Here is a 25,332-nt window from a genome sequence, read left to right on the forward strand (position 1 = left end):
TTTCTGCCTTTCAGATTTCAGTTTTCAGTCTTTGAAATAGATATTTTCGTCTTTTTCATGTCCCACATGGAGGCTGATAGTACAATATTCTATACAGAGCCTTAAATCAAGGAAATGAGTTGGTTGGATTCGAATGTACTACTTTGCAGCTGCAGGGAAATATGACTTCGGTTTCAAAAAAGAGAACTCTGTATTAAAAGCTTTGACTGCTGAGAATTTTTCTTTGCATTTTGCATATTTTCCTTATGGCGTAATACCAGACAGCATGCATTAAAAGACAGACGGTATAGGATACGTTACTAGAAAACAACAAAAAGGTGATGCTTAAAATCATTTTATTGATTGTTTTTGCATTATAAGTCATTGCTGTGTTTCCTCTATCCAAACTACCAAGTGGAGAAAATGATATCCACTTGTATATGAAGGAGTTTTAAAGAGAAAACAAAAACAATAATAACTACCACACACAGAATGGAAAACATTCTTTAAAACATAAGTAGAGATGCGGAATTACAAGGAAAACCCATACGATAAAAGATCGAAAATAAAAAAAGTATTTGCTTGCCAAAAGCATGATGGTTCATGTAGATATCTCTCACTGTTTCTTGCTATTACCATAGTGAACAAATAGTTAGGTTTTTTGTTTCCCAAAGGGGTTTCATGACAGGAACAAATGGTTGTTATTATTATTTTTTTATGCAAAACACATTGTAGCGACTGCCGTTATGTTGATCTACAATAATGTTTACAAATCTGGCATGCTGAAGACATACCGCTGTGGTTTTTTTTTTTTTAATTCTTTCTGTCGCTGAGATACTTTTATCTCTACTCATTTCAGGCTGCTTTGATAGTCCTCATTGACCATGTTGGAGAGGAACAGGCACATTAGAAAGAAATAAAGCGTGATGCAAATGATATACCTGGTAGGCACATTGTTGTAATCGCAAAGCTAAAGTTCTTTTATTAAACTTGTACTTATGAACTGAAAAGTTCCTCATATCAAATCATTTTGACGCAATCAACAACAAAAAAATCAACGTCTAAAGAAAGATACAATTACTATGTGCAAATATTCATTTCTTTTTGTTACATTTCTTAGGTATTTATCAATTCTAGCCTAACTACGATTCATTCATACACATTTAAGTCAGATTCGGTATTTCGGTTCCTTTTCGATAGGTAACATCTTTAGGCAACAGCCTTTCGTCTACGACGACGGTTTTTGTTATTGCCATCGACACCTTCCTTCAAAGCATCCCGACGTTTTCGACGTCGTACGGCATCAACTTCACGTCGGCGTCGAACTTCGACCTAATAGTTTATTGGAAAGATAATAATATAGGGATGAATTGGCTTATCGTCATCACAGATAAATGTTTACATTATGCCCATGAAGGGCAATACTGCAATTTCGATGTGTTTGAAATTAAGAAAATACATACTTTCATTTGAACATTCTACGGTTCGGATAACACATTAGTTGCTAGAAATAGGCGACATGGACAATGACATGAGTGTACTCTAATTCTATTACGAAAAATTAGTTAGGTTGTATTTGCTTTTGTAGACGATTCATAACCCACGCGCACCCCCCCCAAAAAAAAAATCCACAACAACAACAAACAAACAAACAAATACACAAAGACAACAACAATATAAAAAACAACAAGAAACAAGAAAAAACAAGGTAATAAATATCGGTTTTGTCGTTTTTGGTCGGTATAGGTGTTAGGTGTTTGTTTGTTTTTTCAAAGATGGAAGTAAGTTATTCACACTTACCGGCAAGGAGTCCACAGCTTGCAAAAGGTATATCCCATTCACTACACATAATGAAACAAAACAAGAGTGCAATTTGATATCGATATTTTCTTCACTTTCACTAGGACGGTGTCTTCATGCTGTATATTTGCATTGAACGACGTTACATTCTAGGACATTATTAGAATCCTTATTTTTTTTTGTATACTATGAGGTAGTGTTATTAAGTTTGCAGGGGCTGATCCAGGAATTCCGTAAAGAGGGAGCGCCTTTACAAAATTAAGGGGGGGATTAACGCACCCGCCTCAATTTTTTATTTCATTTGTTTTAACAACAAAAAAAAAAAAGGGGGGGGGGCGAGCGACCGGTACGCTCCTCCTTGATCCGCCACTGTGTTTGTGTGTGTGTGTGTGTGTATGAAAATTTATGAACATTATCTGAATTGTAATCTACCATTATTGACATTTCATGAACCTTTACCTGTGACGTTTTTATACCAACAATGTCAAGGACTAGTGAATATCGATTATTTCATCATACCTAGTGCATTGTCAGGACAGTAAAGGCTGTAATCATTGCAGCAGTCGTTGAATACAGAGCACGCAGTATCGCAGTAACAGTTCGATGACCGGCAGTCAGTTCCCTGACAATCACAACTAAAGCCATTGCAACTTCCTTCGTAGGGGATCGGCTCCGTGTATATCGCTAATTGATATGGATGGGAATGAAAAAACAGCAACAACAACAACTGAGCATCTGACAACAATTGTTTCAGATTAGTGTCGGATAAATAATATGATCCTGTACATGACGGGCAAAAAAAGACCAGGGCTCGTTAATCTGTAGTTTTCATTTTTATTCCCTTTCTAAGCAAGATTTAAGGAGAATCCCTTGTTGATGTAGCTTTTGATGTAACTATAGACCCATATCTCTATTATCTTCTATTTCTAAGATTCTTGAAAGAATAGTTTATATCAGGACAGTACGTTTTCTTAAAACCTGCGACATATTCTCAAACTTTCAATTTGGATTCAGGGAAAATCACAGCACAACACACGCACTACTTGCCCTCATCGACAAAGTCACACACGCACTCGACACACTTTCACACACAATAGGTATCTTCTTGGACTTCTCCAAGGCCTTTGACACGATCAACCACGGAATACTTCTCGCCAAACTGTCTCATTATGGAATACGTGGAAAGGCCTTGGAGTGGTTCACGAGTTACCTATCAGAAAGATCCCAATTTGTACATGTCAACGTCTTTGACTCTCAAAGTAAAACAATTGCATCTGGTGTCCACAAGGGAGTTTATTAGGCCCATTGTTATTCATTATTTATATTAATGATTTTCATAGATCCTCGGAGAAACTATCATTCATATTATTCGCGGATGACTCTAACCTTTTTCTTTCTCACCCTGACCCAAACATTTTAATAAGAACAGTCAATGAAGAACTGAAAAAGGTTATACAATGGATATACGAAAAATAAATTGTCATTAAATATTCAAAAAACAAAAGTTATGCTTTTTACTAATTCCTTAAATAGCCTCCCAGGCAATATAACATTTGATACTACTCCCTTAGAAGAAGTTTCTTCCTTTAAATTTCTTGGTGTTTGCGTCGATAACAAGCTTTCATGGAGGAATCATATTGATAACATATGTAAAATTATATCACGTAACATTGGCGTAATGAATAGATTTAAATATTCTCTTCCTTCATCTGCATTATTAACTCTTTATTCTAATTTGATACTACCTTATTTAAACTACGGGATTCTTGCTTGGGGTAATACATGTCAGATGTTACTTGATAAACTTCTTTTACTGCAAAAGAAAGAGCTTAGAATTGTTTTTAATTTACATACCCGAGAACATACAGATGCTTTGTTTTCTGACCATAAAATATTAAAAGTAAATGATTTGTATGTGTTTCAACTTGGCCAGTTTATGTTTAATTACAACAGTAACTTTTTACCTAGAATATTCCATGATTCATTTCATCGAAATAGTCATGTTCATAACTATCCCACGCGACGATCCGACGAATTTCATCTTCCATTAATGAGAACCGCACATGCCCAAAATACATTTCTTTATACCGGACCCAGACTTTGGAATAATTTAGATAATAGTTTAAAAGATTCCCCCAAATTTGTTACATTTAAATACAAACTCAGAAAATATTTACTTTCTACTTATAATCTTAGATAATTTAAATTGTTTTGATTCATGTTTGAGCCTTCACTTGTCCTGATGTCGCAGCACTTGGCGTGTTCTGTGTGCAGACTTCTCTTCTTTCTTCTCTCCTCTTCCTTTCCTGTCTCTTGTTCTTCGTAGACTTGTATTGTTACTGTCTTCTCTCCTCTCAGTACTCTCTCGCGTCTTACAGTGTATACGTGTGGGTAATCGAATGTGTGTACGAACGTGTTGTCCTTGTCATATTTTCCCGGTACACGTGGTTCAGTGAGCAGTGTCCGGGCACTAGCATTGGTATTCTATATTTTTTCCCATCCGGTGTATCTCAAAATAATTACATGTATATTGTTATAGAATAGTATATAATTTACTCATTATTTGTCTAGCGATCCACGTCCGACAAGCTATGCTTTTTAGTGGATCACTATTTTCCATAGTCGAATTTATTTTCCGCTCGCCCACGAAGTATTGATACAGTGTTTTCCTAAATATTGTACATGTTATATGTTGTTCTATAATATGTCTCGCATATATATTACATGAATCTTATGCAAACGTTTGAACAATATTTCATCACATGTATACTTTGTACTATGTTTTTTGATTTTCGATGATTGGAAATAAACTATGATTGAATTGAATTGAATTGATACTGAGGGCACCTCTAAAATCAAAAGTTTCCACTCATACGTTGTTGTAGAGACGTACGATCAAGTGGTAGCCCGTCATACTCAATGTCGTTTAAAATACATATTTTTAAATGATGTAAGGTATATCTAGATTAAGCTGCAATTATACAGAAACACAGTTTGCAGCAGTTTCAGCTTTAATTCATATTATCATGGCCTATACAGGGTGGCCCAAAAAGAACGGAACGCCTAAGATCTTTAATATCAGCGATATCGTTGCAAATATGTCATCATGTTGCATACTATTAGAAAGGCCATTCTTTTTCCAATAGAATAACACCAAGCTCTTTAATTTTGATTAATGCGTTACGATTTTAGGCCTATTTTTGTCAACCCTTGCAATTTTCAAAATGTGATCATTTTGCACTCTCAGAGATACAGAAACCAGTGAAAATTCGGCTTACCGTAGAACCAGTAGCGTTCGCAATGTGCGGAATGTGGGGTGGACAGTGTTATTGTCGTCAGGTCGTCTCATTCACAATGGTAACGGACAATGACAGCCACATTCCATACATTGTGAAGGTTACTGCTTCAATGGCAAGCCGAATTCTCGCCGATTTCGGTGTCTCTGAGAGTGCAAAATAATCACATTTTGACAATTGTAAGGGTTGACAAAAATGGTCCTAAAACCATGATGCATTAACTAAAGAACTTGGGGTCATTCTTTTGGAAAAAGATTGACCTTTCCAATAGTATACAAAACAATGACATACTAGGAACAATATTGCTTAAATTAAATAGCTTAGGCGTTCCGTTCTTTTTGAGCCACCCTGTTGTCATAAGAATAATCTAGTCAGGCGGACTTAGTTGTATTTTGGAGTTGCGACATATCACGTCCTCTCCGGGACTAACTGGTGTTTGGAAGTGTCCTGAAAACAACGTAAAACGTCACAACTCTAAAACTAGTCCAGTTGACTAGATTTACTCATTTAAGTCATGACCTACTTTATCTGGATGACTGAGAGCATTCAAAGACATAAATTCACAAAACTTAACATAAAAAGTCGTATTTTTTCCTTCATATTTTTTTCCTGATAATGGCAGAGTATTGCCGATTACCCTTGAAACAAATGAAACTTTTTTTATTCATTTTGCGATTTGCAGGGTGAAAACTGAAATGACGGTGAAAACGAAAGTGTTTTTTGAGTTACCACAGTTGTGCTCGTCGCTGTTGTCGGCACAGTCATTGAACCCATCACACTCCCAATAGTATGGTATGCACTGACCGTTGGTACATTGGAATTCACTTGACCCACAATGATATCCTGGATCTGAGCAAAATATTAGAATGTAGATTATAGAGTTTAAATGTCGTATCTATAAGAAAATAAGTCTATGTATGGACATAATCACACAATTCCTCCTAAACGTGTCTGTAGGTTAAACTTCCCATCTAATTAATTAATTCCAAATATAAAACACGTGGATTTTTCATTCCCAACTATCTAATAGCGAACATCAGTTTATCAAACAAACATTCTCTAGTGAATCAATTCAATCTATTGGTTTTAATTTCGTAGAGAAGTAAAGTTATATGCCATTTGAACATATTAGAACTCCAAAATGAAAGTATGACGTCAAGCTCAGTCGCAACATATCCCGAAAGAATCAACTTGACGATACAGTGCAAGGTACTTCTCTCCACGTCGACTACCAGTGTCTGTCCAATCTGCCAATGCTATACCATAACAAAGTGTGTGTGTGTGTGTGTGTATGTGTGTGTGTGCGTGTTCGCGCGTGTGGATGGGTGTGTGTATGCCTGGATATATGAGTGTGTTTTGCTGTTAAATCTTTAGGCTCATTGATTTAAGAATCTGCACAAGATGACAGCGACAACCTCATTAGTTGATCATGGCGACTACTCTTCACAACTTACCACAGTTGTATTCGTCACTCCAATCGCCACAATTATTGTCCATATCACAAGTCCACTGTGATGGTATACAATAACCGTTGTCGCATTCAAACTGCCACTCATTGCAGGAAGGAAAACCTTTGAAGAGATGGACATTATGTTTGGACACTATAATGAAGATGATATCTAATATATTTTGCTAATAATATATTAGATTCTTTGTGCCATTGTAATAAGAGAACACGTAAAATAAATACGATTAACACGGACGTTTTTTCATTATTAATGAGTATAAAAACCAGGATTTTACAGAATAATATTTCATTCTTTCTCTCTGACAGTTTGACTAAAAAATGATATGTTTTAAGCAATATCCTCATTGAACATCCCATCTCCACGCATTTATCAATCATTCTTTCCAATTGATTTATTCTCGAATGGCATAGTTTTTGAAAAGATAAACTGTCTAATGTCAGCATTATAGATATTTATTGTTTGTGCTAAAGGTCCAAGCTCATCGATTCCAAGAGTCTACAAGGATATTGATCATGAGGTTTGTTGCTTACAACTTACCACAGTTGTTTTCGTCGCTCAAATCGCCGCAGTCATTGTCCCCATCACATATCCACGGTGCTGGTATACAATGACCGTTATCGCATGCGAATTGCGAGTCACTGCAAGAAGGAACTTCTTTGAAAAGGTGAACATTATGCTGAGAACTTATCGAGAAGAAGGCAGTTCATGTATTTGGCAAATATTATCATGTATATGAGGTTCCTTGTGTCATTGTCTTGAGCAGCGTCAAGTAACACGTCAAAGCCAAACGGTACGTTGACGTCGAAATTGTTTATTATTGATGCTATACAAACGTGTTTTTTTTAGAGTTATATTGTATTCATTTTTTTCTGTCAGTTTGAATGAAAAAAAAATGATATGTGCTTGACCACAATCTTCATTGAACACCCTATTTCCACGAATTCATCTATTATCCTCATTAATTGATTACTTCTTCGGGGGAAGAGGTGACTTCATTTTAGCGTCTGATAAAAAGAAAAACAAAAAACCAAATTCTTAAAAAGAAAGGGAACTGAAACGCTCATTAATGTTAGCTTCTGGTATTTTCTTAGAAGATTCTCTTTTTTGTTCTTGTTCTTCTTCTTTTTTTTTTTCGTTTTCTTGCCTTTTAGCGGTTTGAAGGTATATGTCATAAAGCGATTACTGAAATCCTATTGTTTTTGTAAGCACACGTGAATACAACCTTGCTCCAACAACTTTGTCCTCTAGTGTTCAACTCAGATCATTTGAAAATTACACTCTACGAAACTCAAATACTCAAATTGTGATGCCAAAACCTCGATCTAATTTTTGTCAGAAATAGCCCATTATATGTTGCATGTAAAACTTTCAATAATCTTCCTGTTCATTTAAGAACAATTAGTGACATCAAAAGTTTCTCGAAAGAGATCATGAAGTTAGCGGAAATCCCTTAATGTGTCCAAAGAAGTATATCGATTTCCTCTTTTGTTTTTAATATCTGAATTTTTTCTTCTTTTTTTGTCATTGATCTTCTTTGTAACTTGTTTAGTGCTTATTATTTATTGTATATCATTGCATATGTTTGTATTTTCGCCGTGTGTATGTATACTTGTTATTCGATGTGAAACACGGCCTTGCTGGAAAACAGCTGTCCAGCTGAAAGCAGGCTTTTACTTCCGTGTATGAATAAAATAAATTCAATTCAACTCAACCTGGGCTTCATGGCCCTTCTCTGATATGTTTCTGATTTAACCTTAGAATCAAGTTCCGTCATACAAGTACCTTGTGGAGTGCTTATCTCAGGCTCTTCAGTGGTTAGATAACCTAGACAAAAATAATAATAGGTTTTCCCGGTCAATTTCATACTTTTGTCACTAAAATTCATTAATGTGCATTCAAATTCCCGCAGCGCACGCACGTGAAAATATTCGGGCATTCGAATTCAGAATCCGAGCGATCAATTTCATTTATGGGCGTTCTATTTCTTTTTCGTGAAATCAAATGAACGATTGGGCATTCAATTTCAAAATGCGAGCACCGACTTTCCCACTCGTGCATTCACATTCATGCGATAGTCACGTGATAGTCCCAATAAGCTTGTTTGAATCGTTCAAATTCATTTTCAGGTGATGAAGTTCCTACTTCGTGCAATCAATTTAACGAGGAACATGGAGTGGACTTTTAAGAAAGGAAAAAGGGCCAACACAACCAATGAAGGCTTGCATGTAGTGTAATTATTATTGTTTACGGGTTCTACATTCTTATCTCTTCTTGTATTCATTGTTTTTTCGTGTCAATAAATTTCAAATTGTAATGTCCAATCAGCAGTGCATCCAAACAACGCAACGACTAGTAATCATATTTCTTGATGATACTGCATGCTGACAAAGCCCCAACACCAACCACATAACGACAATTCGTCAATTAAAAGACAAACTGACACACAATGATCTCACATAGTCTCGCAAAAGTAAATCAACAGCAATACACAAAAAAAAAACACGTATAGAATGTTCATGTATCAGTTTCAATATAGTCGAAATTGTCTTTTTTTCCTCGAAAGTGTCAACTAACCCTCCGTAATATGCTCGTCTGTAGGCCTATTACAGTGCCTAATGTTTGTTTGTTTGTTACATTTTCCATCAAAGAAGATGGCTGGATAGCCCATATTCAGCTGCAAAAGCTGGTCTTCCATATGAGGTCCAGTTGGATGTTCTGCTCTTTGCGATGAATAAATGAAGTGGGATCTTTTACGTGCATGAGTTGTGACTCTCTCACACATCGAACCTCCATTTTATGTCTAATCCGAGGGACATGTGCCTGTATATTCATATTTGCTAAGCGCGAGTCCAAAATTGTCAATAAACAGGTGGACCTCTACTGCAAAATAAATGATCATCATAAATCCCAATATATTCAAAGCCAAATGAGAAACACATGCATACACGGCCCCAAACTAACTAAATTCCAGACTTCTTTTAAATTGAATGCACTTACATGTATTTGGAACATGGTTGCCTATTCACGAATTTGAATGACCGACGAGATTCCGCCGTCAGCTTGACATGAATTTGAATGCTCATTGATGAAATGCATGCTCCTCTCTTAAATTTGAATGCTCCGATAGTGAATTTGAATGCTCCGACAGTGAACTTGAATGTTCGGATAGTGAATTCGAATGACCGGATTTTGAATTTGATTGCTGATTCAGTGCTGCGAGAGTGGAATGCGTGAAATTGAATGCTCGGAATAGGAACTTGAATGACAAAAGTATGAAATTGACCCGGAAAACCTATAATGATTGATGATAATTATGCCTTAAACAATAAACATAGATGAGCCAGGTAGTTAAGTTAACAATTCAACTTTATCTTTGTGTCTTCAGAACTGGCATTGTCTTTTCAAGTAAGAGATCACGAGGAAATTATTCCAAAAACAAAATAATATGAAGCACGTCGATCAGTCCATGACTTCTATTGAAATGAAAAAGAAGTTGAACTGTACGTGTCGATAGATATAAGAGTTATAAATTAGATCGACAGAGATGGAGAATATTCGCAGCAGTCATAAATGATTTTCTGATTAAAAAAAGAAAAAAAAATCCTATTGGAGTCTACTTTGACTCCAGATCAATCTGGCACTGAATTGTGTTTTAATCTTGTAGCAACGTTGAGACATATTCTGAAAGGATCAACTATATCAAAGATGTAATTCTCCGAAAAATCGACGTTCAGGATGTATTTAATGTCAGCATCGCAAATTTCTTAAAGTAATAAATTGTTCAAGCCTATCGATATCAGGAGTCTACCAAAAACAACAAAACAAACAAACAAACAAACAAACAAACAAACAAACATTGATCATTAAAGGCTTGTTGCTTACAACTTACCACAATTTTCGTCGCTCAAATCGCCACAATCATTGTCCCCATCGCAAACCCACTGTGCGGGTATACAATTACCGTTATCGCATGCAAACTGCGAGTCACTGCAAGAAGGTACACCTTTCAAGAGATGGAAATTATGTTCGGAAATTATCGAGAAGAAGGCAGTAATGGCCAAATATTATGTGCATGATATTGGTTCTTTGTATCAATGTCATGAGCAGCGTCAAAAAACCACGTGAAATGCATACGGTACGTTGACCTGGAATATGCTCATCATTGATGCTATACAAATGTCTAGAATGCACAAAGTGATATTGTATTCATTTCTCTTCGACAGTTTGAATAAAAAAAATCGTACATGTATGTGTTTGTGCATTATCATCAATTGACGTCCGATTTTAAATAGGCATATTTAAGGATAGCATGCCTTTATCGTTGAACATTGATGAGCCAGGGCCCCTTTTTATCAAATTAAAATAAATAAAAAAAAATTAACAGGACACTGGTAGTTTAGTTGACAATTGAACTTTGTCTTTATGTTATGATAGATCAAAAGAGGACTATTAAAAAAACAAAACCAAAAATGTCCAGCACGACGATCAGTTCATGTATATCAGTGAAATGAAAAAGTAATTGAAATAGACATATCAATAGATATGAGACTTAATTTGGTTTAAGTCTATAAAGATAGAGAATAGTACGGAAGATGTTCATCATCGTGGTAGAAACTGAAGGAAATAAAGCTGATCTTTTGTCCCACGAGCAATATGGATAGGCACGCACTACATCGCTCGGTCTACTTTGGCAGACGAAGGCTAGCAGATTTCGCGGCCGAAACGTCGTATTCATTCTTTTGTGTTTACCTCGCTTTGTGAGACAAAAGATCAGCTTTATTTCCTTGAGATTGAGAATGTTCGCAAAAAATGAATCGTTGCCTTTTGTATAGACCTAAATCCTTGTCAGAGTTGAAAACTAAATATCTATTTGAATCTACTTGCACGACTTGTATTCAAAATTAGTCTGGCACGGAATTGTTGTTTTAATCTTGTGGCAACTTTAAGGCATATCCTGAAAAGATAATTTTGAAGAAGTAATTTTCTAAATACGAACGTCCACGATCTGTCATATGTCAGCATTGCAAATTGTTGGTGGTAAAGGTTCAAGCTCATCAATTCCAAGAGACTATGTTACAAGGATATTGATCATAAGGTTTGTTAATTACAACTTACCACAGTTGGTTTCGTCACTCAAATCGCCGCAGTCATTGTCCCCATCACATATCCACGGTGCTGGTATACAATAACCGTTATCGCATGCAAATTGCGAGTCACTGCAAGAAGGAACACCTTTCAAGAGATAAACATTACGTTGGAAAATTATCGAGAAGAAGGCTTTGTTCATGTATTTGGCAAATATTATTATATATATGAGGTCCCTTGTGTCATTGTCATAAGCAGAGTCAAGAAAACACAAGAAATGCAGACGGTACGTTGACGTGGGAAATGTTCATAATTGACGCTATTCAAAATTCTGGATTTAACAGAGTGATAGTATTCATTTCTCTTTCAATTTGAATGACGTGTCGGGGGCGTACCGGATGTCCCTTCTGTTATTTTTTGGACGAAATTAAAGAAAACTGTATTAGTTTTGTTCACCAGATGTGGCACCAGAAACATTTCTGCGCCCCCTCCCTCTACAAAATTAGTTGGATCCGCCCCAAGTTTAAAAGCAAAAATAGAAAAAGGAAAACCAACCACTAAAAAAATAAACAAATTGAAACACTGATTGATTTTGTGAGACATTACACATTTCTCCCTGTTTATTTATGTTTTCATTTTCTTGCCTTAAGTGATATGAAGGTATATGTCACCATAAAGCGATTACTGAAATCCTGTTATTTTTGAAAGCACACATAAACACGATCTGGACTTCATGGTCGTTCTCAATATCATATATCTATTTTATCCCAGAATTACGTTCCGTCGTATGAATGCAACAACTTCCACATTCTTACCTTGTGTAGTGCTTATCTCAGGCTCTTCAGTGGTAAGATGGCCTAGACAAAAACAATAGTAATATTTACATGTATGTCTTTATCGATGATTATAGATGAGCCAGTTAGCTTGGCTTTCAATTGAACTTTGTCTTGGGGTTCTTTTTTCCAGGACAGTTTTTGTCTTATTAGGTTATAAATTACAAGGAGATTATTCCAAATACAAATTTAAAAACAATAGTTGAATTGCACATATTGCTAGATATGCAAGTTATTGGTTTTAATCTATAGAGATGGAGAATGTTTGCAAAAATGAACAATTGCCTTTTGTATGGTCATAAATCCTTGTCTGAGTTGAAAACAAAATGTGACCCGCTTCAACAAAAGAATTCGAAAGTCGGGAAGGCAGATTTTCTAAAAATGGCATGACATTATTCCCTTACTCCTCTGCTTTTATAGCATATATAACATGACTCATTAATGTACTCGGTTGCGGAGATATCAACAATTTTATGAGATTATGTTGAATGGTGTAAGAAATCAGCATTTCGAGAAAAGCCCCCTTCAAGATTTCTTCCGACGTATTTGTGATCAAGGGAAAGTAAGACACTTTTCGTGCTCCTAGCAACCTCCGCGATGTTCATTCAAGCTTAGTGCCAGCGGTCTACGTTCGACCAGTCAGTAACCAGGATGCCACACACTGACCAATAAGATCACTCCCTCGTTGTTAGGGGCGGAGTCTATCGGCGGCGCTAAGTCCAAATCTGCGGACACGTTTCTGTTCCGTTTGAAATCATGGACTAGAAAAATGCCAATATCTTGCCTTTCCTTTGATCATGTGTAGCTTCGAAATTTCAGGAGATGGTAGACGAAACATTAGACTGCAGAATCATGCCGAAATAGAAATTGGACGGTATAGACCGGTTTTGAGCGATTTTGAAGATCGGACTTTAAACTCGATTCTCTTTAGTCAGCCGTCAGCGACTTTCGGATTCTTTTGTCAAGGCGGGTCAAACATATTTGTTTGAATCTACTTGTATTCCAAATTTAACAGTCTGGCACTGAATTGTTGTTTTAATCTTGTGGCAACTTAAAGGCATATCCTGAAATGATCATTTTGAAGAAGTTCTCTGAATACGGACTTCCAGGATCTGTCATATGTCAGCATTGCAAATTGTTTGTGGTAAAGGTTCAAGCTCATCGATATCGCGAGTCTACAAGGATATCGATCATGAGGTTTGATGCTTACAACTTACCACAGTTGTTTTCGTCGCTCAAATCGCCGCAATCATTGTCCCCATCACAAACCCACCATGCTGCTATACAATTACCGTTATCGCATTGAAAATTCCAGGCACCGCATGAAGGAACACCTTTGAAAAGATGAACATTATGTTGGGGAAATCATCAAGAAGACGACAGTTAATGTATCGGCTAAATATTATTATGTGCATGATATTGGTTCTTTGTATCAATTTCATAAGCAGTGTCAATAAAACACGTGAAATGGCTACGGCACGTTGGCCTGGAATATGTTCATAATTGATGTTATACAAAAGTCTAGAATTTACAGAGGGATACTATATTCATTTCTCTTTGTCTGCTTGAATGAGAAATTATATATGATTTTGAACATTATCATCATTAAACATCCGATTTCAACCAATTCAGCAATTATTCTTATGCATTTACATTGATTAATTAATTCTTCAGGGGAGAGGTTGACTTTACTTTGGTGTCTCTTTAAAAGCAAAAAAAAAAATAGAAAAAAGCAAAACCTAACGCTGAAAAAAAGAGAAAAAATAAAACGCTTATTAATGTCAGCTTATGTTATAATGTGAGCTGATTCTTTTTGTTCTTCTTATTCTTTTTTTTTTCGTTTTCTTGCTTTTTAGCGGTTTGAAGGTATATGTCATAAAGCGACCACTGAAATCCTATTGTTTTTATAAGCACGTATGAATACAATATGGCCCTTCTGTATTATATATCTATTTCATCCTAGAATTACGTTCCGTCATATGAATGCAAAAACTTCCACGTTCTCACCTTGTGTAGTGCTTATCTCAGGCTCTTCAGTAGTTAGATAGCCTAGGCAAAAACAAGTGGTATTTAAGGTTTGTGTGCCTTTATCGATAAACATAGATGAGTCAGTTAGTTTAGTTGACAATGGAAATTTGTCTTCGTGGTTTCATGACAGTTATCGATTTGTTTTATCAAGTAAAAGATTACAAGAAAGTTATTCCAAAGAAAAAAAAAACAATATCTACCACGTCGATCAGTCCTTTTATTTACATGAAAAAAGTAGTTGAACTGTACCTATCGATAGATATAAGAGTTGCATGTTTGATCCATTGAGATGGACGCTATTTGCAACAAACAAAAAATGTTATTTTTGTTTCTTTGTGACCTAAAGTAATGCTTTTCTGATTTTAAAAGGACAACAAATCTTAATGTAATCTACTTGAGCTCCAGATTAATCTGGCACTGAATTATCTTTTAATTTTGTGGCAACGTTGAGATATATACTGAAAGGACCAACTCTAACATAGTTGGTCCTTTCAGGATATATCTCGACGTATTATATCTCACATATTATGTGACCGTGCATCACAAAACGAACAAAAAGTCGCATGCACTGATTTGTGTGAGGATTGAAAACAGGTGAAAAGGGTCAATTGGCTAATCTTGACTTTTTCATATTTTCTGAAAGAACAAGTCTTTTTCCACATTTTGCTAAAAATTGGTATCATAAAATGAACAAGAAAGTGGCAGTTTATCTCGAACACTTTTTTTGAGATTAGTGTGATTAGGTGCGTCTTTAGAGTCCCCCTATTTTCTTCCAAAACCCTGTACACACTTGTCACTTTCAACTTTAAAGGATAATGCTACAGCTTTGAAAGTTGGCATTTACATGGACAGAATGTCTTGATAGAACATGCTAAATTTCAGCTTAATCTCATAATCCCTTCATTGTTGTTAAATCGGTGGTTTTCATCCAGCTTTTTTGTCACATTCATTCCACAGGTAGCACGGCTTGGTGAAGATTAAACGCTTGAATAGACCTTGTGCTTTAGAGCCTCTTTTCTCAGTTCACACTTTTCCGGAGTATGAGCTTTCTTTCCAATATTTACATAGGTTAGGAGAGTCCATTTGATTTGAGTTGTACATCCTTTTAAAGCTTCCGGTCTGCTTTTTCAGAATATGCTCTTAACTAAAAATCCATGTCTTGCGAGGTTTTGTTTGATTTGTGATGCAGGGTCACATATTAAAGATGTAATTCTCCCAACATCGACGTCCAGGATCTATGCACTCTCAGCATAGCAAAATTGCTTCGAGTAATTGTTCAAGCTCATCGATTCCTAGAGTCTACGGGGATATTGATCATAAGGCTTGTTGCTTACAACTTACCACAATTGTTTTCGTCGCTCAAATCGCCGCAATCATTGTCCCCATCACAAACCCACCATGCTGGTATACAATGACCATTAGGGCATGCGAATTGCGAGTCACTACAAGAAGGAATACCTTTCAAGAGATGGAAATTATGTTCCGAAATTATCGAGAAGAAGACATTTAATGTATTTGGCAAATATTATTATGTGCATTAAGAAAATACTTAAAATGCATACGGTACGTTGACGTGGAAATTGTTCATTGTTAATGCTATTAATATAAAAGTCTGGATTTTGCAGTGATATTGTATTCATTTTTCTTTGAAAGTTTGAATGTAAAGTTTTCCTTGCCTTTTGGCGATTTGAAGTGAATGTCAGAGAGGGATTTCTGAAATCATGTTGTTTTTGAAAGCACGCATGTGCACAACCTGGACTTCATGGCCCCGGTCTGTTGTATGTCTATTTTATCCTAGAATCACGATCCGACATGTGAATGCAACAAATTAAACGTTCTCACCTGGTGTAGTGCTTATCTCAGGCTCGTCAGTGGTTGTAGAGCCTAGACAAAAACAATAGTGATAATTAAGGATAGTATGCCTTTGTTATGAATATGTAAGATATGCAAATTAGAGTAACGTGTTGAGCCCACGAGGGGCAGAGGAAGTTTCGAGACTCTGCGGACTGACTCGAGGGGAGAAATATAGTTAAGTTGCTGTTACTCCAAGAAAGCCTGGTATGGAGATGATCTGTTTAGTGCCAATGAGGATATGTGTGACATGTTATTGAGTTGAAACCACCTTTTCCTCTCTTCTGTAATATCTTTATCAATGAACGTAGATGAGCCAGGTAGTTACGTTGACAATTAATCCTTGTCTTCGTGTTTTCAAGACAGTATTTTTCTTAACAGGTAATAGATCACAAGGAGATTATTCCAAAGACAAAAACAAAACATCTACCTCGTTGATCACTCCATGTCTATAATAGTGAAATGAGAAAAGTAGTTGAACTCTACAGGTTGGTAGCCATGAGAGGTATAAGTTGTAATATATAAAGATGGAGAATGTTCGCAAAAATGAACCGTTGCTGTTTGCAAAATCAAAACAAATGATTCTACCGCAGTGTACATGAAAACATATCTTTGGTGGTAGTCTCGTTAATGCCAACTATACTTAGTTATCATTATTATTATTATTATTCAAAAGGCATTTGCAAGACAATACAAGTGATAACAGATAAAACAAAACAAAACAAGCAAAACAAGAGGGTACAAGATGTCAAGCTTTCAATCAAAATCACCATGGCCCTTGGGCCCTCTCCAACCAACTTAAAGAAGCACATCAGGGAATAACTAAAACACACACACACAAACACACAAACACACACACACACAAAGCAACAACTTAATACAAATAATTAAAATTCAAATGTTTGGTCCAACCTAAATATACATGCCTTTCCTTTAAAACATGGGCACTACTAAAACACTTATCATAGACGGTGTTATGTACGTCAATTTGTCAATCAGTTGAAATACATCGTTGTTGCTTTTTTTTGAGTTGTCTATTGACTACACGAAACAAGATATAAACGGGGTTGACCTGCTGCATTGTACGGCCTACGACATACAGGTAATGTTTATCAAGTTTAATGTCTAAGTAAAAAAAAAAATAGACGTTGAAAAAGACCCTAATTCAGAAAAAGTCATAACTTCTGCAAAAAACTTAACTTACGAGATTCGCGCGCAAAAAAAGAAGAGAATCATAATATGATTTTTATATACTGATTATATAGTAAAGACCAAATTAAAGACGTACTGAATAGCTTACCTGGGGTAGTGACGTACTCTGTGGTGGAAACACCTGAAAGTTCGAATCAGTCGTTTGTTAGTTAGTTTTCGTTAACTCTATTCCACAAATCATATTTCAATTTAAGAAGATGTAAGAGTATGCATATATACAAGCACTGACTAGTAGGTGCTTATTTACGGAGATGAAGGACAATTTGTCCATCACATTCAAGTAAAAACATTGTAACTATTCTCTTTTTCAAGTTGTCTATCAGAATGTCAAGTTGAATTGCTGCATCTATACGGTCTGCAACGTTTCAATTCAGATTTACTAACTTTAATGTGTGGTAGGGAAAAACATGCCGACAATTCTATCGGAAATACAGAACAATTCAAAAACGGTTACAAAATACTAAAACAAATGTATAAAAAAAATCAGGACGTATCGAATAACCCACCTGAGGTAGTGACTATGTGGTGAAAACACCTGAGAGTTCAAAATCATTAATTTCTTTGTTAGTTTTGCACTTTGATTCCAGAAATTACAGTTCCATTTAACAAAATATAAACTCATCCCTACATAATATATCATGATTATTATTGTGCGCTTTATTTACATTGACGAAAGCTAAATTTTCAATCGGCTGTTTATACAATCATTTAAAGATGTAAATACATTGTTACATGTGTCTTCAAGTTGTAAGATAAAATTGAAACGGGTTTGAGTTGTTGCATTATACGGTTAACAAAGTTGCAGTCCATTTATATAGACTTAAGTTGTTTTTTTTTTTAAACAAATGGATTGAAAAAGCACGAAAGCTAATGCCGTAAAAAATTTCTAACTTCTAGGAAATGTATTCCTCAAAAAAAAAAAAGGAAATCATCAATGAACAAGGCAAGTGCCCAGAATGTGTCTCGCCCATTCGCATACGAGAAATTGTACGCGAATGGGATATAAACAGATAAAAAAGACATATAACAGATAAAAAAGAGATATAAAAGAGTAAAAACATTAAGCCCTTAAAGTTCGTTGACCCCGGCCTGTGACTTTTGACCTTGTGGTGACCATCCCCCCCCCCCCCCAAGGGACATCTACCTTCCAAGTTTTGGTATTAAACGGACCCATAGTTATGACCAATAATAGAAAATGCGCCATAAAAACTTAACATTGGGCTCTAAAAGTTCGTTGACCCGTGCCTGTGACCTTTGACCTTGTGGTGATCATCCACTCCCCAAGGGACATCTAACATTCAAGTTGGTCACAAATGGAGTTATGGATCAAAAAGTTATGACCCATAATAGAAAACGTGCCATAAAAAATAACATTGGGATCTAAAAGTTTTCCTGACACCTGCATGTGACCTTTGACCTTGTGGTGACCATCCACTCCCCTAGGGACATCTACCATGCAAGTTTGGTATTAAACGGACCTATGGATCAAAAGTTATGACCCATAATGAAAACGTGCCATAAAAAACGTAACATTGGGCTCTAAAAGTTCATTGACCCCTGCCTGTGACCTTTGACCTTGTGGTGACCATTCACCCCCCAAGGGACATCTACCATTCAAATTTGGTCACAAATGGAGTTATGGATCAAAAGTTATGACCCATAATAGAAACGCGCCATAAAAACTTAACATTGGGCTCTTAAAGTTCGTTGACCCCTGCCTGTGACCTTTGACCTTGTGGTGACCATCCACTCCCTACGGGACATCTACCATCCAAGTTTGGTATTAAACGGACTTATGGATCAAAAGTTTATGACCCATAATAGAAACGTGCCATAAAAACTTAACTTGACCTTCATATATGGTAAAATGTGAAACTTTGTATGAGCCCTCTTCCCTCGAAGTTTGATTGTAATTGAAGCCCAGGGTAAAGAGTTATTGAAATTTTTGTAGCGTTACGGAGAGACGACGGACGGACGGACGGACGACGGACGGACGGACGACGGTCGGACAGACCCAATCCCTTAATCTCCCCTCACCTCCGGTGGGCTCTACAAAAACCGTAATGTAACTCACCTGGCGTAGTGACGTACTTTGTGGTGAAAGCACCTGAAATTTTCAAATCATTTATTGTTTTGCTTTCAGTGCCATTCCATAAATTCTCCATACAACAAGTACAACATTAAAGAGAGATAAATGACAGTTTCTAATAATTTTTCACACCAGTATGATAATCATCAAAAGTATGAAAGTAGTTATACATAACAAAATAGATCAAGCAAGATTCTATAAGGTTAATGGAAAAAAATAAGCTCGATGGCGGGACTTCCATCTATTATAAGGAATACTGGGGAAGATAAACGTCAATTATCATTTCAAACATTGATGAAGAACAGAACTTTAGAATAAAAGGACTCAGGGAGATCGAAAAAAAAATATTCAAGAAACCAAAATCAGTTTGCATATTTACACACACACACACACACACACACACACACACACACACACATATATATATATATATATATATATATATATATATATATATATATATGAGTTGTTTATGAGTTGTGAGTGCATTAGGGCACGAATATCGCACGAGGCGCGAGATAAGCCACTGGTCTATTCAACAAGGCGCGTAGCGCCGCGTTGAATAGACCAGTGGCGAATCTCGCGCCGAGTGCGATATTACGTGCTCCAATGCACGAACAAAATCACAAATTATTGTCCACAATCACAGCACTAAATTAGTGACCACCAACCCAGGAATCCCAAAAAATAAATGTAACAATTAGGCCGAGAATTGTAAACCACCCAGTGTACTGCTTTCAAACACTCGTCATGATTCGACCACACAGTCACAGGAATCACAATTACTCTGCAGGGTCTATACCCATTCTACACTAACGTTAGATCGAGTTAAGCCTGATTTAGGCCGATCTGAGATGTCAGTAGATCTAGTAGTAGGTCTAGACTTTGTCTATTTCCGAAAATGATTTTGTATAAAAATACAGAAAAATAATCAAATTACGGTTTCTCAACTTGATATGAAGTCTTGATTTTTGGATCACTGTGGTCCACGTAGCAGATCAGAGTCAAAAGTAAAAACACAGCCGTAGCAGCGTAGGTAAGACCGCTATACATGCAACTAGCTAGGTAAAGTAGCTGCGCGTATACACGTTAACGTTGCAGTAGTACTCCGCCGCGCCTGGTATGGTCTGTGAGACTTATCGGCAGGCGGCAGCGCAGCCAGCCAGCACGTAGTTTGCTGGCGCTTTGCTAATGTGAGCGGCCGTGCATTAGTAGCCCCCCGCTAAGCCGTGCTATAGGCCTAGTAACTTCGAGCCGTGCAATAGGCCCATGCAACTCAATGAGTTTGATAGGTATTTTCTATTGAATGTCATGTGACATGTTCTTGGCCAATCACAATTCGACATCATTCTATTAAAGGTGTTGTATAAATATGTGTGTGACCGTGCACCTCAAAACGAACATAAAGTTGCACACTCTGATGTTGCGTGAGGACTGAAAATAAGTGAAATGAGTCAACCTAGCCGAACTTGACTTTTTCATATTTCTGAAAGAGCGGGTCTTCCTTTACATTATGCTAAAATTTGGTATCGTAAAACGGGCAGGAAAGTGTGTTTTTTTAGCAGTTTATCTCGAACATTTTTGGTAGAAGAGTGTGATTAGGTGTGTCTTTAGAATCCCTTGTTCATTTCTAAAAAACCTCGTCCACACTCTTCACTTTCAACTCTAATAACTTTTAATAGGATAGTGCTACTGCTTTGAAAGTTGGCATTGATTATGGACAGAATGTGTTAATGAGGCACGCTTAATTTCAGTTTAATCTAATAATCCCTTCATTGTTGTTACTCTGGTGGTTTACTTCCTGTTTTTTGTCCCATTCATCGCACAGCCAGCACGGTTTGTTAAAGATTAAACGCTTGAATAGACACTGTACTACACAGCCTCATTTCTCAGTTCACACTTTTCCTGAGTTTGTGCTTTCTTCCCAATATTTCGATAGGTTAGGAGAGTCCATTTGATTTGAGCTATACATCATTTTGAACCTTAAAGTCTGCCCTTTCAGAATATGGTCTTAATTAAAAATCATGTCTGGCGACTTTTTGTTTGTTTAGAGGTGCAGGGTCATATATGTGACCCTGCACCTCAAAACAAACAAAAAGTCGCCAGACATGAATTTTCAGTTAAGACCATATTCTAAAAGAGCAGACTTTAAGCTTTGCCCAAAATGTTCGAGATAAACTGCTAAAAAAAACACACTTTCCTGCCTGTTCTATGATACCAAATTTTAGCATAATGTAAAAGAAGACCCGCTCTTTCAGAAAATATGAAAAAGTCAAGTTCGGCTAGGTTGACCCGTTTCACTTATTTTCAGTCCTCACGCGAAATCAGTGTGTGCGACTTTATGTTCATTTTGAGGTGCACGGTCATATATATATATATATATATATATATATGTAATATATTTTCATATAATATCATCTCATTGCAAAGGAAAATACAATCACATACTGCTCTTTCTTTGTTTCAGAAATAGCTTTGATTAAGCAAATTAGTCTTGATAAAAAAGTCTTGATAAGTATAAAAATGTTAAATAGCGTAATATAATTTGTTTGAAATGTCTATCATTGTTTAAACATGAAAGGATCAAAGTCTTTTCATTTCATACGAACCAGGTTTAGAGCAATCGTATTCTACGATTTTTCTGACATGATGTTATCTGAATGATTTGTTTCAAGTTTAAAATACCTTGTCGTTCTTTGAAAAGAATATAGGATACCAATATTATAACTCATCTGTCTAATGAAAAATCGATTCATAGCAGGCCGACTATATAGAAGCGTGTTCTACAGCTGGCGTTATATTTTCCAAGATACCAAAGTCCAATAGCAGTGTTATCTTAACAGGCGTGGGATTCTGCGACGCCTGGAGGGGGGGGGGGGGGGGGGGGGGAGGTAGGGAGAGCGAAGAAGCCTCCGCATTAAATTTCTATGATGTCTTTGGTACGATAACCTGATATAAAAAGAATAATATGTCAAAATGTGCCTTTTTGGTGTTTACAAATCTATTATGTGTGTGTGTGTGTGTGTGTGTGTATGTGTGTGTGTGTGTGCGTGTGTTGGTGGGTGGCTTTTTCCTTTTTTTTCTGGCGGGGGGGGGGGGACGGTGAGGAGTGGTAAAAGGCATGTCAGGCTTGTGGGTGTGAGAAAGGTCCCTACAAGTTTGACTCTCGAGTCAAGGCGTGAGACTTGATAAGTCTGTAATAATGTGTGAGAATCAGAGAGTCGGCCTAAATAGTACAATATAGATATCAAATACATTTTAGGTAAGTAGATCATCGCAAGCGTTCGCAAACAATTACGACTATTCAAACAGGACCGGTGGTATGTTTTATATTCCATTAAACATCCACCCAGTCTGCAGTAACACAATGTGTAAATTTGTAAAAACAGCCTGTTTTTTTCGAATATGATTTATCTTTGCTTAAACATCAAGAGCACGTTGATATTTTCTTATTCATATCCACCAAGTTAAGACAACATGTCAGATGATTTGCTGACCTAGTATACTGTCCTGCCGTGTAGTTCTTTGAATGAGATACAAGGAACCCGAAGAAAGCGATTGCTCAACTTACTTATACAGGGGATACATACATGAGAAATTCTTCATTTTTATCAAATACAAGATATGCTCTAGTTAAATGTAATTATGACTTACCTGGCGTACTGGCGTACTCTGTGGTAATATCATCTGAAAGTTAAAATGCATTTCGTTATGAAATGAATTTGAAGCATCGTGACAAGAATATATAACATCATGCCTTAAAAAAGCAGGAATGATGGTGAATGGATGAACAGTCACTACGTGCACACCTAACTAGTTTAATGAAACACCAGCTTAATTTTGTTTTACTACCAAAGTGGGTTGATCGGGTATACTTTATATAATCCATTGCTCTCATCAAGGAGGTGAGTCTCCCTTTGAAAGGCTTATACATACCAGGTTTAGCTACTAGAATCGACTGTCATCATACAGGTGTATTTCTCAGAATCCAGTAATGTATAAAACAATATACGGAAAAAGGACTCGTAACTATGTTTGTATATCGGAGTTAGCAAGTGATTTAAAAAAGATTAATTTAAGTTAACCATACCTCGTGATATTCACGACGGTATTTGAGAAATTAATTACTCCACCTTTTATAAGGTTACCAAGAAAACCTACTAAAATATCATAACACAAAAGGTTACTGCACTCATGGATTAAATGCTAAATGTCTCCTGAATTGTGTTACCTATGATAATGGTTGTCGCGTAGGAGGGACTCTCAGTAGTAGAACGTGGAACTTTAATATAAGGAAAACAAAGATATTTAAAAAACAAAGCCGAATCCCGCAATTAGAATGAAAATGTGGATTCTTGAAAATGAATATCGGATTAGAAGATTGTAATAGATTGCCCTCAAACACTGCGTGGTCAGCGTGAAGTTTTTGTTTGTTTGTTTGTTTGTTTGTTTTTCAAAAAGCGAGTGAACAGAAATGTCGATTCATAAAGGGGGTCATCCCACGAGACCGACACCCAAAAGTCATGCGACTCATGAGTTCGACATTGGAAACAGGTCCATGAGTCATGCAGCTCACGAGGCATACAGCCCATGAGTTCGACGCTAGGCAAATAAAGCCGAAGAGTTCGACACTTGGTAAAAACAACCCACGAGTTTGACAGATACAACACGGGGCATGTGTCGGTCTCGTAGGTCTTGTTTTCCTGAGTGTCGAACTCATGGGCAATGCAGTGCGTATCAAAAAAAGGTAATCCAACTTTGGAGGGCTACTATTTCATAATTATCAGCTATTGAGAGCACAATGTTGGTTGTGAGGAAAGGGGAACTCTTCTTCTTTCCATTGATACCTATTTATGATGATAAATGTCACGCATGATTGAGCATATGAACTTTAAAGACAACAATGGCAAATCACACTTTTTCCAAGTTTGCATGTTATTGTGAAGGAACAATGCATGTCTCACTGCATGGATGAGATCTGTCAATGAAAGTGGCCAAAGAGGCCAGCTTGTACGAATGCAGATTTGTGTTTAGGGTTTGTGTTTAGGGTTTTTTTCCTTACCTTTTATGGTTCATATGGCCACCTGTTGGATAACTAAAGTCACTCCCACAGAGGTCAACCCACACAATCCATTTTCTCTGTTCATATTCAACACATAGCTCGCAGTGACAAACCATGTCTTAAATGTGAAGAGAGAAAAATGGATAATGGTTTAGCCTTTATGGGAAGGACCAAGTTTACAACAACGTGGCCATGTTGAAGGCTATGAACCATAAATGGTTAGAAGAAACCCTTAACACGAACCTGCAGTCATGCAGGCTGGCCTGATGATTCGGCCACCTCCATTGACATATCTCATCCATGCAGTGAGATATGCATTGTACCTTCACAATAACATGCAAACTTGGAAAACGTGCAATTTGTCATTGTTGTCTTTAAAGTTCATGTGCTCAGTCATGCATGACATTTGTCAACATAAATAGGTATCAATGGAAAGAGGAAGAGTTCCCCTTTCCTCTCAACCAACATTGCACTCTCCATAGCTGATGATTATAAGATAGTAGCCCTCCATAGTTGGATTACCTTTTTTTTATACGCACTGTATAACTCGTGGGCTGTATAAATCATGGGCTGCATGACTCGTGGGCTGTATGGCTCGTGGGTTCACCCTTCATGAAGTACCTGACTT

The 25,332-nt window shown here is 36.7% G+C and overlaps 1 protein-coding gene across 5 annotated transcripts in view; it reads right to left on the reverse strand.

Annotated features, from left to right (window-relative positions):
- Positions 1–318: 318 nt before the first annotated feature.
- The window catches only part of LOC139736237 (uncharacterized), a 29,176-nt gene continuing 4,162 nt past the window's right edge, over positions 319–25,332 (reverse strand). Inside the window, exons 3-19 of one of the 5 annotated variants that reach the window (XM_071646970.1) lie at positions 23,874–23,924; positions 23,297–23,329; positions 19,628–19,660; positions 17,642–17,674; positions 16,333–16,374; positions 15,832–15,948; positions 14,470–14,511; positions 13,680–13,796; positions 12,445–12,486; positions 11,660–11,776; positions 10,434–10,547; positions 7,082–7,195; positions 6,530–6,646; positions 5,805–5,924; positions 2,299–2,463; positions 1,780–1,820; positions 319–1,311 (exon numbers count right to left, since the gene is read on the reverse strand). In XM_071646970.1, the coding sequence (XP_071503071.1) occupies positions 1,189–1,311; positions 1,780–1,820; positions 2,299–2,463; positions 5,805–5,924; positions 6,530–6,646; positions 7,082–7,195; positions 10,434–10,547; positions 11,660–11,776; positions 12,445–12,486; positions 13,680–13,796; positions 14,470–14,511; positions 15,832–15,948; positions 16,333–16,374; positions 17,642–17,674; positions 19,628–19,660; positions 23,297–23,329; positions 23,874–23,924 (1,421 nt within the window). In that variant the 3' untranslated portion in view covers positions 319–1,188. Of the gene's footprint in view, positions 1,312–1,779; positions 1,821–2,298; positions 2,464–5,804; positions 5,925–6,529; positions 6,647–7,081; positions 7,199–10,433; positions 10,548–11,659; positions 11,777–12,444; positions 12,487–13,679; positions 13,797–14,469; positions 14,512–15,831; positions 15,949–16,332; positions 16,375–17,641; positions 17,675–19,627; positions 19,661–23,296; positions 23,330–23,873; positions 23,925–25,332 lie in introns of all 5 variants that reach the window. The other 4 variants (XM_071646969.1, XM_071646972.1, XM_071646971.1 and 1 more) reach the window with 4 other exon arrangements.

This window comes from Diadema antillarum, unplaced genomic scaffold (assembly GCF_040938485.1).
Source record: "Diadema antillarum isolate AM-2024a unplaced genomic scaffold, OU_Dant_1.0 seq00000634_RagTag, whole genome shotgun sequence".
NCBI classification, from domain to species: domain Eukaryota; kingdom Metazoa; phylum Echinodermata; class Echinoidea; order Diadematoida; family Diadematidae; genus Diadema; species Diadema antillarum.